Raw genomic sequence first — 16,141 nt, 5'->3', positions numbered from 1 at the left:
CTAAGTTCTGTTCTGCACATGAAACATAACTGTATACAGCAGGAGGACAATGACATCACTTCTTTAGTGAAAATTGGTACCAAAGAGCCCAGGCTTTTTGTATAGCAAATAAAATTTAACAAGACAGTGTTCACACGTCATTTATTTGAGACAAAAAAAATACATGTCTAAATTCGTTTATCTAGCATAACAATTTATGGTAATTAAATTAGTTAGCATTGGTCAAGTAATAGGTAATTATTCGTAGTTAGGATTCCGTATATAGAACGTAATTGGTAATTTTTATTGCTCAGTAAGTACATATTAAACAGGCAGGTAATGTCGTAGTGTCGCAGGGATAATTGTTTCGTAGAAGTATGCGTCGAGTGGAAAATTTATCACAAAATCGATTGTTTGTTTTTATGTTTCTTTAACCAGCTATCAAGAACGTAGTTAAGAGGTAACATGTATCGAATACAGTCACAGTAAATCCTAAAAAGACCAAATAATTAATTAACAGACGTACAGCAATTTAAGCACAAGTAACCTTGGTACAACGACATTATACCACTCTTATTACCACTGTCACCGTAAGTATCTACTCGGTTCATTGTTTTTTCTCTTACGTACCAACAGTATAATTCTATCGTTCAATATTGGCTCATTCTTTGCCTCCATTCAAATGTACGCATCGCCAGTTCCCGCTCAAAGAACCCTAAATGAGAAATAAAAAAATAACAATGGCGATTAACCTCCTCTAAGATATTTTCTGAATGGGCCTTCACTTTGTGTAATAAAGAACTCGTTCATAATTAGCGCTGTATATTAAATATAATGTCTAAAACGTGATAATAAGGAAGTAATGTAAGCAAGATCGTTATAATAAAAATAGAGATTTCTTTATGTGTACAACTAAATGAGTGAACGTCGTCGTATTAATTGCTTTACAGCAGCTGTTAACGTGTATGAAATACAGCTAACTTCACGGTAGGGGACCGTGTTATTATCTGCTTCTAACTGGAGTGTACTCCACATCTACAAAGCTTTATACGTTCATGCTCTGAAACCCGATAATTACCTATCAATAAATTTAATCGGATATAGAGACCGTGCCATCCAACGCGTGAGTGCGTGTGAGTACGTGTGACCGCCGTCAACAACCATCGCCTTGCTGGCTAAGATATTAATAATATGTTATTCCTTCTTTGATTGAGAATATCAAAGCAATGAGATCCGGGCAGATTTTTCAGTATGATTGGCGCGATTACACAGAAGACGCGGCTCTGTCGACAGATTTAACGAGTCGCCCAAACAACGCCCTCACAGATATCTTTCACCTGAATATTTAGCTCTTTGAGTAAAAATAAATCTTTCCGTTTCTCGGAATAACAACAGTGTCAAGTCAACTCGCTTTAGAGCAAAGATTATATTTGTCATCGACGATCGCATTAAGCTCGTTTACGGGGTGTCGCGGACGCGGTAAACGATTTAGTCGGAATAGCCGCCGAAGGCTCCCACACACGGAACAGATGTTTTGTCATCGCACCACCTTTCCACTACAAACACTCTCTCTTTTAGCCCCGACAATACAAAAATAAATAAAATAATATACTCTTAGAAGACGCCCGTCTCCTATTTATAGAGCTGTCATCTCAGCTTAAAGACCTAATGAGCCGTTTCTAATATCGTATGGTAGTTATTATTCGGTTTCCCTGTTTGTTGACGTAATTACTATCCACACGCCTAAAGCGCCTGTGGCTCGTCGTACTTTAAATACTTAAGGGGAAGTGCTTTACTCATGCATTGATACTTATGCTAATTATATCCTTGCTAATCTAGATATCGGAGAAAAACAGAAACTGTATCATTAGTTATCTCTCGATGTAAATTATCAGTCGTTTATGAGAACGAGTTGCTCTAACACTCTAACCAGTTATTTTTCATTTGTTGATCATGCACGTTAATTTGCTCTTTATAAGTAACATGAAATTGCCATATGAGATTACGTGATTACTTATAGTGCAGTGGAGCAAAGAAAATGTGATGGAATGTGTCAAAAGATATTTATCTATAGTGACTTCGTGGCCATAGTAAGTGTATCTACATAAGTTAACGTTGAGCAAATAACTTAAGTTCAGCGGTTTAGGAATTAACCGTCACAAATGGAAATGGAGTAGGCAACTCTACAATAGAATCCTTAAAATGGAAGCTCTCTGAAACGAGAAAGTCATCAAGGGCAACAACGTGGCTGTGGGCTCGGGAGCGGCGGGATCGGTGGGAGCGGCGGGCGCGGCGCCGACGACAGAGGTGGAGGATTTTGAGAAATATTCCGGCATTAGCCCGCGCGCCCACCTGTCCGTTCACACTCGACCTCCGGAATTTTTCGGTATTGCCGATGCAAAGTTTCTCGTTAATATGCAAATTAAGAATTATCTGCACAGAGGACGGGATTTAGGGTCACTTTCAAATAACGCCAAGTGCGCCGCTAAATGAAAATTTGAACTTCACGCCCTGATTGTACGCGGACCCGTTTAAAGATTTAGCATAATTACGAGATTATATTTTTGTTGTGTATGTTTATCGTGGTATACATATATTAACATATAATTACGCGTGAAATTCGTGGCGCATAATGTAACTAACGAACTAAAAATTTTAATAATGTGTTACAGTGCTTAGTTAATTCAAGCAAACTATAAAGAAAGACATAAAACTGTTTACTGCCTGCATTAGCTCATTAAGAAAACAACTATTCTTTTACTAAGTATGGGTACCTGGCGAATCTTCAAACACATTCGTTGTGTATAATTAGGCAACTGCCTAGATAATTTTATTAATTTGAATTTTATTATAATATGAGGGAGATAACGTTTGTGCGGTGGTCTAGAGATGGAACCTATGTTTCACAATGGGTAGTTTCGTGGAATGTTAAAGACCCTGGCGAGTATACAATTATAATTATTATTGCCGACGTTGTGAGGAAACTGCAAAAGAAAGCATTAAGAAAGTCCATTTGTAGTCGGTGAAAATGGTTATTATAAACAGAGTGGGTATTATGCGAAAAGGGTGAAGAATAATGCGATGAATGACAAATAAGTATTTAATGACTCTCGTTATCAGTCATACGAGGTCGGAATATGTATGTGTGAAGTAACAGTTAGCGGCAAGCGCGGACGCGAGGCTGCAGCGAATTACCGCTTGACCGCATAAAGACTCCGCGGCAAAGCGATGGAGTGTCACCAGTCAATTAATTGCCATGCGTGCTCAAAGAGATTTATCACGAGCACTTGTGAGGACTCCCTAACTCCACCTACCGACCGATTGTCTTTAATATTTCCACCATTCTGTTTTCAAGCTCGCTCTTCGAACGTCTCGGAAAAAATACCTCCATAAGCATACAAAGACAGGTATCATGTGGACAGCCACCTAATTGTTTTAATTATTGCGTACAAATTAAGTTGTATTTGAAATCAAAGAAACATAATTTCGCAGTTTTAATTCATGAGCGCTCTAAATACGCGAGTCGACGTGGTCATTGATTGAAGACTCGCATTAATTTATATTGTAAATAAATCCTATGAAAAAAAAACGCCAACAATTGTTTATTTGAAATTCCAACAAAATAACATTTAGTCGGTATGACAAAACCAACGCTGGACAGGATTGTTGGCGGAATACTAATATGGCTTAAAGAAGAAATAAAGAATCGCATAATGTTGTGTCGTATTTGTAATATGGACATCGATAAATCATAGGGAACCGACCACAATCGTTCCGATGACATGGCATGCTTACAAAAAATAATACAAGCCATCATTCAGATGCCCCGTAGAATTGGGTGGGAGCTTAGTTCATCTTTAGGGTTGAAGACAGTAGTCTAAATATTACATTCTACACGATGCTACGATGGAAATTACAATATTTGTTGAACTCAAACTTGAGATCTGTCAAGAAGTTTGTCGATTCATTTGCTATCCTACTCCATTTATCGCCGCGTCTCAGCTGAATAGAAATAATTTGGTTTAATATTCATTAAGCTTTCATAGTTGCATAGCAACTGTGGAGTATTAATAACAGTAAATTATATTGATTATTTTACGATCAACCATAATATCACAATGTTAACATCAGTTAAAGTTTAAAACATGCATCTTTTACTGAGCTAATTCGATTTTGTCAACCTTAGCCGATCACGATTCAGACAAGAGCAAAAGACGATTTTATGCTGAATGTTAATATGAAGACTTGTCCCTAATTTATTTATCTATTGTGTTAACATTTTCGAGGGAAGGTTATTGATAAACTTTTATTAATATTCCTTAAATCATTCCATTTATTGATTCAACATAATATTTTATTGTTTATGTAAATTTTTGTAGCCTCTTCTTGTATCGAACAACGGTTTGCAAGCCGCAAGGTGTTTTTTAGGAGCTGTGGAACATTTGCAATTAATTGGTGACACATTTACTCTTGGTAATATTTGAGTAGGTACATATCCTCTGAACGAAAATAAAAAAGTAAATCAAAAGTACTTTTTTGTAAAGTTATGCTGTATTATCCGTTCTCACTCGGATTACTTGCATGAAATTGTACTTATCCACGTGGGAGAAAGGTTTTAACGTATTTTAAAGTATGCACACATTCCCTTGACGATCCCGACTCATTGTTTGTGACCACAGAAAGAACAAAACACCAACCAAGATGGAGATGTCCAATATTTTAGATGGCATAGCAGTCGCCGCTACGAAATCGGAATTCCTGCCTCAAGGATTCTCGATCAGCACAATGCTAAAAAACAGCTGTAATTGTATACATTTAAAGTCGTTATTTGATTGCAATATTTCTTGTACAATGAGACTGTATCGCGACGTTCGAACAACGCTTTAGTAACCAGGTATGCAATAGATAACCATGTTTTATGCTAATCCTATAAACAGAAACATAACTTACAAATTTTCGAGAGCCTTCGTAAACGTTGAAGTTAAATCACGAGGAAGTGGGCTTTATTACCAAGCACCTACGTCCAAGTGTGCACATAAAATTATGAGCAATCAACCCGTAGATTGTTATGTTGACTTTTGCCCGTCATCGGCTATTAAGATTTCTTTGTTATAGAAACATGTTGGACTATTTACACAACACGTTGCTCTCAGCGCCTTTGTAAAAATAAGTTCTTTTTTTCGTAGCGTTCTTGTCGGTCAGCATATATCGCTCTCACGAGTTTGAATGAAATCCTCAAGTCACTTAGTGCGATGCGACGTTAGAATTTGCTTTTAACATAATGAATCGTTTCGATAGCTTTATTATACAAACCGAATGACGGCGATATAGTCCGGTAAAGGTTCAACAAAGCGAGCATCTCGAGGTGACAATGATGCGTGATTGCCGCGTGAGAGTTTGTAATTGAATTGTGAACTTAAATACTTAATTCAATGTGAGTCACTCTATAAAAATGTTGATTGGCCTTGGGAAAGACTTAGTAAATACCATATTATTTTATGATAAGTTTAATATGTGAAAATTGTTCCGCTACAGAGTTACGTCGGCAGGTACTCAGCACTCAGCTGTCTACGAAATTAGAGCCTGAGATTTAAGTTATGTCGTGTAAATGTGTCATGTATGCGGGCGCAATGTTTAATTTACATTTAAACAGACTTTGTTATGTCCTGGCGGAACTGAAGCGATTTAATTCAACTATGTTATAAGAAAATGTATAGTTTGTACGTGTATCAAAATATGGAATGATAAAGTGGAGATCTGCGAGATATTTTACATAGATCTAACTGCATGAAGGTAATATATAATCAATACTTTGTGAAAATCTCCTGCATAATTAAGTTTTAAAGGACTGTTTCCACTGTCATTTTGTCTTATTGGTGTTAAATCCATCATCCATCCCATCACAGGCATAAAAATCTAAAATCTTTGATGTACTTTTCACAAAATGCTCATTCATTTTGTTATTTTTTTACGTTAGACGTTTTTTCAAAAGATATCAGATGGAACGTGTTATCCAAGTGTAGGCAGTGTAAAAGCTAAGTTAATCGGTCATCACATATTCGCTGGCGCGGTAGTTCACGGGTATTGTTACCATTATCTTATTGTGAATTTCTCAAGCGTATTAAAGCGCGCTGACGTCAAACTACACGAGTGCTCCTTCGTCTCCGCCCAAGTATTTTATTTCACAAACTTTTCACGCCTTATTATAAACACTTGATAACACGAATTACAATTTATGATAAGTGAATCGTTAACACTTTAATTGAAAGTTATTAACACAATTCGAGTGCATGTTGTTTTCATAAATTCCATTATAATTCCGTCATGACGTTCTTTCAACGATGCCATAGGCTGTTCCGCGATTTGTTTATTTATATTGTGGTCGCCTTTCATCTAGTATACGTGAGCAAATAACGAATGTACGACATATCAGAAGTGTGTGACGTCACAGCGGACACGGTCACATCAAAGCGTCTACATCGATGATTTATGTGTATTTTGTTAGACTTCGGCCCAATTACGTTCATGAAAATTTGTGCACTTTCATAATAAAGTGTTTACCGTTGAAATGCTTTGATGTCTAATTAGGCGGATGGTGCGTTGAGCTATATTATATTTATACGTACGAGTGTCCCGGTAATCGTTGATTGATTTATACTTACACTTTAAGTAGATTTACTACTGGTCAAGGGTAGTCATCATAATTAGATACACTGTAGACGCGGATTTATGCATTGGCAGTCTCTTGACCGTGTGTACGAACACAGAATTAAATTAGTGTAAGCTGTGTTCAGTGTGCTGCTCGTTTGACTAACATTGTAGGCGCGACGAGGTATGTTTCGTACCGAGACTACCTACATAATATACTGTTTATACTTATTATTAAAAGTAATAATCATATTTTAATTACCCAAGTGTCTTAATCCTGTATTAAAATTGTAAGAAGTGTGCAGTTAATGTTCTTTGTTAAACACTTTCTCTCGTCGGTCGTCATCAGTATCTGCCATTAGCGTGCAGTCTTTTGTTTGACAATAGTTCTTAAACACTTTGTATTTTCACTTACCCACTTACTGTCTGTTTGCTCTTCAAGCTACGAGGAAAAATACACCATTATTATGAAGAACTTTGTTGAATATAATGTAGAGCTAAAATGTAGAGTAAGTGGGTAAACAATAGTTCTTAAGTCTATTTACTTTTCACGTCAGAGAGTTGTTTCATTACTTACCTATTAAGCATTACATTTGTGATAAGACGAAAACAAGTGAATAATTAATTTTCAAAGAGATTATGTTATTTTTTACGTCGAACAAGTAAGCTGATCTACCATAGTGTGTTGTGTTATTTCGATTTAACCCATGAGAACTTAAATGTTAGTGGGTCATTGTAGAACAATCGAATAATAAAAATAAATGTTGGTTTTGTGTTGTCCGGTTGTTTGGAAACCGTTCGCCGCGTCAGTTCGGCGAGTGAGAGCTCTTATTGATTGGTTAATACATCTCGTTTGTAGTATTATTGATACTAAGTGAACCATCGCCGCAGCGGTAACTTCTCATACAAAAGCCGAACATTTTTTACTCCTACGCTTGAGTGGCCATTCAAATTCTTCCAATGTGATTCAGGCTCAACTTAATTGAAACACTATTTCATATGTATGTAGATTAGTAGGTAAAGAAGAAAAAAAACCACAAAAATTATTTCTGTATTAAATTTTATTGCATCTATTCACACACCTTTCTGGGGGAAACGGTTAAAAGACGTCTGAAGCTAACAAAATAATACAATACGTAATAATTTTTAACAACAGTTACTTTGTATTTAACTTAACCCATTTATGTTAAGATAGTGTCCGATTCTACAAACTGTTCAATGATACTCTAGAGAGATATTACAATGTTCTTATTATCGTAAAGTGAATCGAGAATGTATGCGTATGATATTTGTTGAAAAATATACAGTCGTCGTGTCCCTGGGAATCTATGTATAGTCGAATATACTTCGTTGTTTATATAACTACTTTGAAGATTCACGTCTTCTATCCGTATTTTATGTACATCAAAAGGACTTCTATGTAATACAGAAAATTTATTGCATTTACCTCTCTTAAATACTCACGTTATTATTACAATATATACTTACAACAGTGACGTATGTACAAAACTATAGACTCAATTTTGGACTTTCAGTCTCTACAATATTGAAAAAAATATTATACAATGTTTAGAAACAAATTGAAGATGTAAATGTACATTCTTTTAACGTTTACAATTATACAAGGCCATTTTTTATGTAGTTATGACAAAATGGTGACAAATCTTGGGTAAATGTTTAGGTGATAATACATTTCCGTCCACAGTAAGGCTGGCAAGCGTGGAAGGCGATATTCGATGGCTGAGCGATTACGAGGTATCGACCCAGCGAGCCCCAAATGGTATGGCGACATAAATATTTGTTGAATTTATCTGTCTTCGCGAAATCTTTGCGGTACTCTCACGTATTTGTCGTGCAAACCCTCTTTACCAACTAGGCTTCTTTTGCAATTGGTTATGCAACGTTATCGGCACGAATCTTTTCTTGAAAGACTACCTTTGTTCACTTTCGATTTATCTCAACACGCTTATTTCCAAAGTAAGCTCTATCCAATATCGACTAAGTTATTAATGTAAATGCGAGTGGTTAGTGTTCAGCAAAAGCTACTAGTGTGATCAATTAGCCTCAGACAAATGAGCTTTATAGCGGCTTTCATAATATACTGAATAATTAAATACCGCGATGCGGCAATTTTGATATGACAGATACTTAGTTAAAAGTAATTAACTGAATGTTTTATTAAACCTATTATGCAATTAGAAGTAAACATTTCCTATTGAATAAGGTTAGGTGATGTGATAAAAAGCTCTCCGCATTAATTAAAATGTAGATTTAAAAAATATCTATCTACACACAAGTAAGTGCTAACTTGTGAATGGTATAAAAAGTATTCACTAAGAAAAAACTAGCGATGCCACTAACCATTACAAAGAACAATAAAGGGATTGCCATGTGAACATAACAATATTATTATGTAAAATGAAATACATTTGAAATTAAAACTTGTTTACGCGCGTAACTAAGCAGTTTGTTTAACTTTTTTATAAAGGGGCGAAGCAAACAAAAGTTAACATTAATGCTAGATATTTTAATTGTACAATAAATTTCGTACAATTATGTACTACAGCGGGAAACTTTTATTCGGACTCTAATTATATTAATTTCGCAGCAAGCCGCTCTTCCGCATTTCACGTTCCGCTGCTCCCACATGGTTTAAAAGTTGTCGACTTCGTCTACTTTGTACCGTAGCGTTTTTAGGGATCATTGTTCAAACAAGCATTTTCTTTTTTTGCGTTCCGGTGATGCTTTTACATAGTGTTATATTATTTAGTTTTGCCAGCCTTATTGTGCGAGAAATTATTAGTAACTAAGTGAGAAGTTGATTAATTAGTAATAGGTATGTAATTTCATAAATGTTTAACACAGACAATCATAGTCTTCTGACTAGAAAAAACTACACAGATTTTCCGAAATCTTCAATAAATCTGATATAAATTATTATTGATATATGGTAGATAAAAAAACCTTACATTAACGACTCGTTATACTACTGACCTCGTATCAATAAATATTAAAATTCGAATGTTAGATATTTAATGAAACTATCAAACAATAGAAACACTGGACGTAATTAGGCACTAAATATAAAGAGAATATTTGAAAATAATAATTTACACTACATACAAATAATAGTCTAAAACAGTGTTGTTTATCTATAAGAAACTTAACACATATTAATACCTATTTTTGAATGAAATCACTTCGTTTAACCACCTCCAATAATAACTACAGCAACATGTCGCAAGGTCCAACTTGTATTAGCACCTAGTATTGTCGGTCGGTCGGCGCACGCGTCGACGTCGTTTGCGAGTTGTCAACCTCACGGCGCGGGCGGCGGCGGTGGCTCTCTCGCACCGCTCGCATATGTGTCCACTATCACAAATCTAAGCTTCTCTACCGGTGCATAATAATTATTATCACGTATTTATACGTATGTATACATATTTATATTATTTAGTCTATCGCTATTTACAGGCTGAGAAGGCCCAGCAGCAGCACTCATCGAGAGAGATCGCAGTTATTGTCGATGCGCCAGCGGCGGGCGGGGGGCTGGCGGTCAGGCGCGGGGAGGGGGTGGCGGCTCGGCCAGCGACGAGGTGGAGGACGAGGACGGCGACGGGGCAGGCGGCGCGGGCGCGGGCGCGGCCAGCGCTAGCGACCTGGAGTACTCGAGCAGAGCGACGTCCGCCGGGTGGGTTGGAGGGTACAGGCCCCTGTACAGCTCAGGTCGGCCATAAGGATGAGCTAATCGAGCTGCCGCCGCAGCGGCTGCCGTCTGATAAAAAGCAGATGCAGAAGAAGGCGGTGCTGGGGCCTCGCCCTCTTTGCTCGCCATGTCTGCCAGAGACCATATTCTTGGTTTAGCAGAAGCTGGTGTGCTGCCAGGCGGTGCGCGGGAGGGTAAGTGCTGATAGGCTGGGTGAATGGGCCTCTCATAAGGCTCAGGTGATTCGGGGCCGCTGTCGGCGCGAGATTCGGACCACTCTGATTCGGTCCTTTGACCAAGCATGTCCAATCTTTGTTGTGGTCTATCTCCATCCTCACTGGAGCCAGTTCCTGAGTCTTTTCCATCTAAAATAAAATAACTATCCTTAGTAAAGACTAAAACACCAACGTATGTTCGCAGTACTTCTGTCTATAAGTCATCATTATCCCTAAAGTCAAAATCAAATCTCTATACTACTTATTTAAAAAACAATACGTACCTAATCCATCTTTCCCATCGTTGCTCTTGTGATCATCGTCATCATTATTATTGTCATCATCATCGACCCTGTTCCTTGGCTCCCATGTCATCTTGTTCTCTTTCTTGAGACGGCGGCGCGCGTTTGCAAACCACGTGGACACCTGAGTGAGTGTCATCTTGGTGATGATCGCCAACATTATCTTCTCACCCTTGGTTGGGTACGGATTCTTCTTGTGCTCGTTCAACCATGCTTTTAATGTGCTAGTGGTTTCCCGCGTTGCATTTTTTCTTCGTGCGCCATTTAGATCCATCCCGTACCTAATGAAAGAAATATATTTTTTTAATTTTATAGTAAAGACTACAAACCACGACAACAAAGTCTTTTGAATTATTCATCTCCCTCGCTAGCTTCGTAAAAAAAGTCTTTAAAGCCAGATTATTATTATTATTTCTGTCAGATTGATTAGATACGGTTTGGCATAATTATATTATGGGAAAAGCAAGTGTTAATTTCGAGAAATACAATCTAGCATAATATAATGGCAGAGTCCGATTTGGGCGAGATTTCAGATAACGTGGAACGAGACCGCCCCAATCCCTATCGCGCCGTCCCGCTTGATCGCCACACCGAACCAATGAAAGCGCCAGCATAATAATTGAAATCGAGATAAGCCACCGACTGCTGTGCCAGCGTTAAGCTGTAGCTTATCTGAGACACGGCTGTAGTCTATACGCATTTGTTGAACCATGCGCCGTTATTTACTATCTTTATAACTCACTATCCATAATGTGCATTCTAATGAAGTTCATTCAAGGCGCGTGTCACTTGTTTACATAAATGCATAATGACGTTCAGTGAGTACAATATTTTTGTAAATTTACTTTCACGAATGCTACAGAAGGAAAACCGATTCAGTAAATTAAAAGTCATTAGTTATAAGTATTAAGATTAATAAAATGAATAATTTGGTTTAAAATACATTAACATACAAATTTAATTGCTCTACGCGACCTTTTATTATATTGTTGATTGTACATTTTTATAACGTTTCAGTTGGGGAGTTTGGTACAAACACTGGCGGGACCATATGCTGCCTGTGCAATGGTGTCGGAAACTGAGTAGGGTGGAAAACAGGGATGAGTAGTAGGAAATTAATAAAACTGTCACTTAAATCGCAGAAGTGACGGGTAGGGCCCCTTTGCTTTCCATCAGCCAATCGATTTTGAACCTTTGGTTGCAACCAATATGGTAGGCCTTCCTTTAACGCCCTCCTCGCCAAATGAGCTAGCTCTCTCTATTGTTAAGTTCGTTGTTGACTTAATTCTCCTCGATCCCCATTGAACGAGATTCTCGTAAATAAATATGATAGACAATCTCTTTCCCATTTTGATTCTATTTTCATTTATGGCGCTGGCAGTTGCGTCGGTTTCTATGCGTTATGTTGATTAACAACTTGTAACGGTTTAAAACTGAGCTTCGTTAAGTGTAGGAAAATAAAGGCTTGTGTGAGAGCACTATATGATAATTTGTGGTGAAAACGCGGCGTAAAGGCGACATAAATTTAATGACGCTGCGACGGAGCGAGCTCTATGAATGAACTAACATCCATAGAATTGGAGTGACAATACGAAAGTGGAGCGACGCCAAGCTTAGGCGTATTCTACAAACAAAAAAGCTTCATTTATCCACGGCGTGCCACTTTCACGGCATCCGAGCTCGCGGGGGATCGGTCTGCGAGCTTCATTTTTTTATTATTTTGCTACCCCCGCGGCGTGGCCGGCGGGCGGCTGCGGCTACCCACCCCTCCCATCCAACGCCTCGCCTTCAATTAAATCCCTATCTCTCTCGCCACCTCATGCTTCCTACTTAAACTCATAAAAATGAGATAAACACAAAAATATTGCTCGTACTTTCTGTCGTTGTTATTAAAGTAATCCTTTGGTGCTGCGGTTAATTCATCGTTTAAATTTTATGCACCGATTCATAAATAGTTCACCATATTTATGTTTAACTGAGTACATTATTTTGAAGTCTGAATTGAGACTATTGAGAGATACGTAGGAGAGTTGCTAGCAACATTTTGGAATGAGCAATAGATTATGTAGGAGAGCAGCAGGTCATAATAAAAGCGGGCGGTCCGGGGCGTGAATTGGGAGTCATAATAATGGAATAAAGGTAAAAGAATGGGCCGCAGCGGTCACGATTGTTTGTTTGTTATATTTTCGTAGTCATATGGCGGTCATATTCGAACGTTCAATTGAAGATACTATTACTTTTTACTACGTTGTTACCCCAATTTTTAATGATTACATAAAGTAAAAATGTTTTAATTCAAGATACCTATTCATTATTTTTTTTAGATAACTACACATTACACTACATTTGAGTTACTTAACTTCTAAAAAAGATAATGTCTTCTCTATACCGGCAAAAGCAAGCACTTTCAAAAGTGACAACTCGCTTCTATCGCATGCGAATAACAGTGTCGGGATCAATAAATGCAGATTTCTAGAAAAAAAATGCGATGTGAGTACAAACGTTCGGTTCCCTGGTTTATAAATGCAAAAAAGTACGCATCAAACCCAAAGCGGCTTAAACAAGAGGTTCGAATTGCATCGCTTTGCACCTAACAGGCTTAGGTTTCTGTGACACTCGCACAAATGTACCACATGGAGAAATACGAATGAACGGAAGCAATGCATCTGATGTTGTTTCTATATTGACTATACGAAACAAGGAAAAAAATACGTAAGTAGGTTTTAGCTTGTTACGTTTTTAAAGTTCGCAGTGGTGATGATTTCAGTCGGTGTTCATTTGGTTTCGAATGTTATTTATGGATATGATATGTTTCTTTATTTCTCAGTGCGTCTGAGTAAAATAAGTAATGTTTCAAGAAAGATTAGTTTTTGATTGCTTACAACGTTAAGTTTTATTTACTCAGTTTTATAGTTCCTATTCTAAACCCGGAACCAAATTTTTTAGTTTCCATTTTATTTTAGATACTAAAAACACAAATCGGTCTCTATGAATCATTTTAGGTGTCAATGTCTGATAGGCAGTAGTTGACGGATACTGGCTATTAATCACAACAAACTTTTATAAAAGTAGAGTTTCATAGTTAAAAATCTTTATAACAATAATTGTCTATACATTAGATACTATATATATTAGTGAAATGGAACGAGTATCGCGTGTATTAAATAACAGACATGTTTAGACAATGTAACTAAAGAAAAAAGTATAAGTTATAAAAAGATAGAGCGAAATCGAGCTTCTTTTAAACCGGCGCGGAGCCTAGACAAGTGCTAATACAGCAATGTCGGCCTCTCAGCTCGAATGTACCCGACCGGCTCCGGGGCCGATCTAAAATTTCATTGCACATGTTTCTGTCGTGTTTAATTAGACCGTTTACGTAAAACACCTCACTGTTAGCAAAAACTCTCACGATTACGCTAGTATGTATTATGTAAAACGACATGACAAAGTTCACACTTTGTGGGCGAATTTCTCTTAAATTCGAGGCTATATTTAACTAGGTATGTTGACATGAGTGTGCAATTGTTATTGCTAATGGATGTCGGGATAATGCCGTCCTGATTTGCAATGATGCGGTCCGCCTAAACCGACGCAATCGATTTACATTATTGGGCTAAATGCTCTTGTTATTAGCAAATGGGAAGTGCGATAGTTTGGAGGATTCGGAGAGTATTAATTGATGCAATCTGTAGACGATAATCGAATAGGTTTAAAAACATTTATTGTAGTTCAGTGTTCATGTCTGTGCAGGTGGTAAGCCTTTTGTCAAGACTCTTATCAATTGGTGTTCGAGAAATGCACCTGCGTCATTTTGTTACGATTGTCGCTCGTATGCTTACTCCGAGTTTTTGTATTCGGATTCTTGCTTTAACTTTGATAAAGTAACTATACGATGATTGAGTCACCATAATCTAGTTAAATTGATATCTAAAAACTATTTCTTACGTCAAGTACATAGAGAAAATATTAATAGGGCACCTATTTAATATTTATTAGAACTAAGTATTTGAAAGATTAAGTAAGTTAAAATGAATCACTTTTGTTAGAGGCATAGAAGCGAGGCTTTCAATAATATAATTAGGAAATTCATTTCTGAATTTATATAATGTTTAGATATCCTATCGATCTTTAATTTCAGTTGATTATTCAGGCCTTGTTATTAGAAAATATAATAAACATTAATATTACACTAGTAATCACGATTGTAAAAAAAGCAATCATATCCCAACCTATCTGTGACTAATGTAATCAACCATACGTTTTTATTAACCACTAGCACAACATTTCTAATTTCTACTATGTATTGTGTCACCATGACAATTACTTTCAACTAATCATTTAACAAATGAAACAGATATGTACATGGTGTTGTAACAGTACACTGCAGCACTGTAGTCAGCGTAGTCAGTGTACGGAGTGGGTTTTGTGTGAGTGATCATGCCGCCCGCGGCCGACTCACGTAGCCTAGCAAGTTAACAAGCCTCAGGATATAATGTTTCTCTACAGTTTGAATTTACCAATGACATCGTCCGCACCCATATAAAATTACACGGTGCCATATTTTGTGAGGTAATAGATGTACACCTTTTTCATACGCTCCAGGGATTTCGTCAACATTGTAATCCACCAACTATGAAATTTAAAAGAGGCGCTTAATGCACGGTGACAGTTTTTGTGTAAAAACGCTTTGAGATTGTATCTCATAGCGCAATATCGTATTTCGTGTCATTCCAAAACATTTCAAGTGTTTTTAAGCCAAATTGCCGAGTAAACTCGATACTATCGTCTGAACCTTTTTGATTTCACCTTTAAGATCGCATATTTTAAACATTTCCAGTTGATATAATGGCCTTATGTCAGTCGGTTCACCGAGGTCAATAAATATAAAATTATTTAGAAAAGAAGGATCGTTTTCAACACAAACTTCGGCTTTCATGCTACAAGTAAATTACCATGTTCGTAAAAATGATATCAGATAAAGCTAATTATTCGTCGTCGTAATATAGAAATGGGCGCACGCAACGACCAATCTCGGGTTATGGACGAAGTTTTAAAAGGTACGATACAGGTCCTAAATATTGGTGGGTAGATAGGGTGGTAGGGGCGCGGCACGCCAAAAACTCATTACGAGCCGGCAACGCGCTATTACGGCGAACCGCACGCGTCCATGTTAGCCGATAGCTGCCACCCGAACATGCTATCCGACGACTAATTGGTCAGCTTCATGCACAAAAACCCCTAATAGAAACAACTGCGGCCGGGGGGAGTCCGCGCCGCGCCGGTTTACAGCC

General features: G+C 37.4%; 1 protein-coding gene across 2 annotated transcripts in view; it reads right to left on the bottom strand.

Moving 5' to 3' along the window:
• Window positions 1-7,676: 7,676 nt before the first annotated feature.
• The window catches only part of mirr (iroquois-class homeodomain protein mirror), a 45,826-nt gene continuing 37,361 nt past the window's right edge, over window positions 7,677-16,141 (bottom strand). For both annotated transcript variants that reach the window (XM_076134884.1, XM_076134885.1), the window contains exons 4-5: window positions 10,833-11,131; window positions 7,677-10,698 (exon numbers count right to left, since the gene is read on the bottom strand). In XM_076134884.1, the coding sequence (XP_075990999.1) occupies window positions 10,184-10,698; window positions 10,833-11,131 (814 nt within the window). In that variant the 3' untranslated portion in view covers window positions 7,677-10,183. The remainder of the gene's footprint in view (window positions 10,699-10,832; window positions 11,132-16,141) is intronic.

The sequence above is a fragment of the Anticarsia gemmatalis genome, chromosome Z (assembly GCF_050436995.1).
Source record: "Anticarsia gemmatalis isolate Benzon Research Colony breed Stoneville strain chromosome Z, ilAntGemm2 primary, whole genome shotgun sequence".
In the NCBI taxonomy this organism is placed as follows: Eukaryota; Metazoa; Arthropoda; class Insecta; order Lepidoptera; family Erebidae; genus Anticarsia; species Anticarsia gemmatalis.
This window is presented reverse-complemented; position numbering and strand designations above follow the sequence as displayed.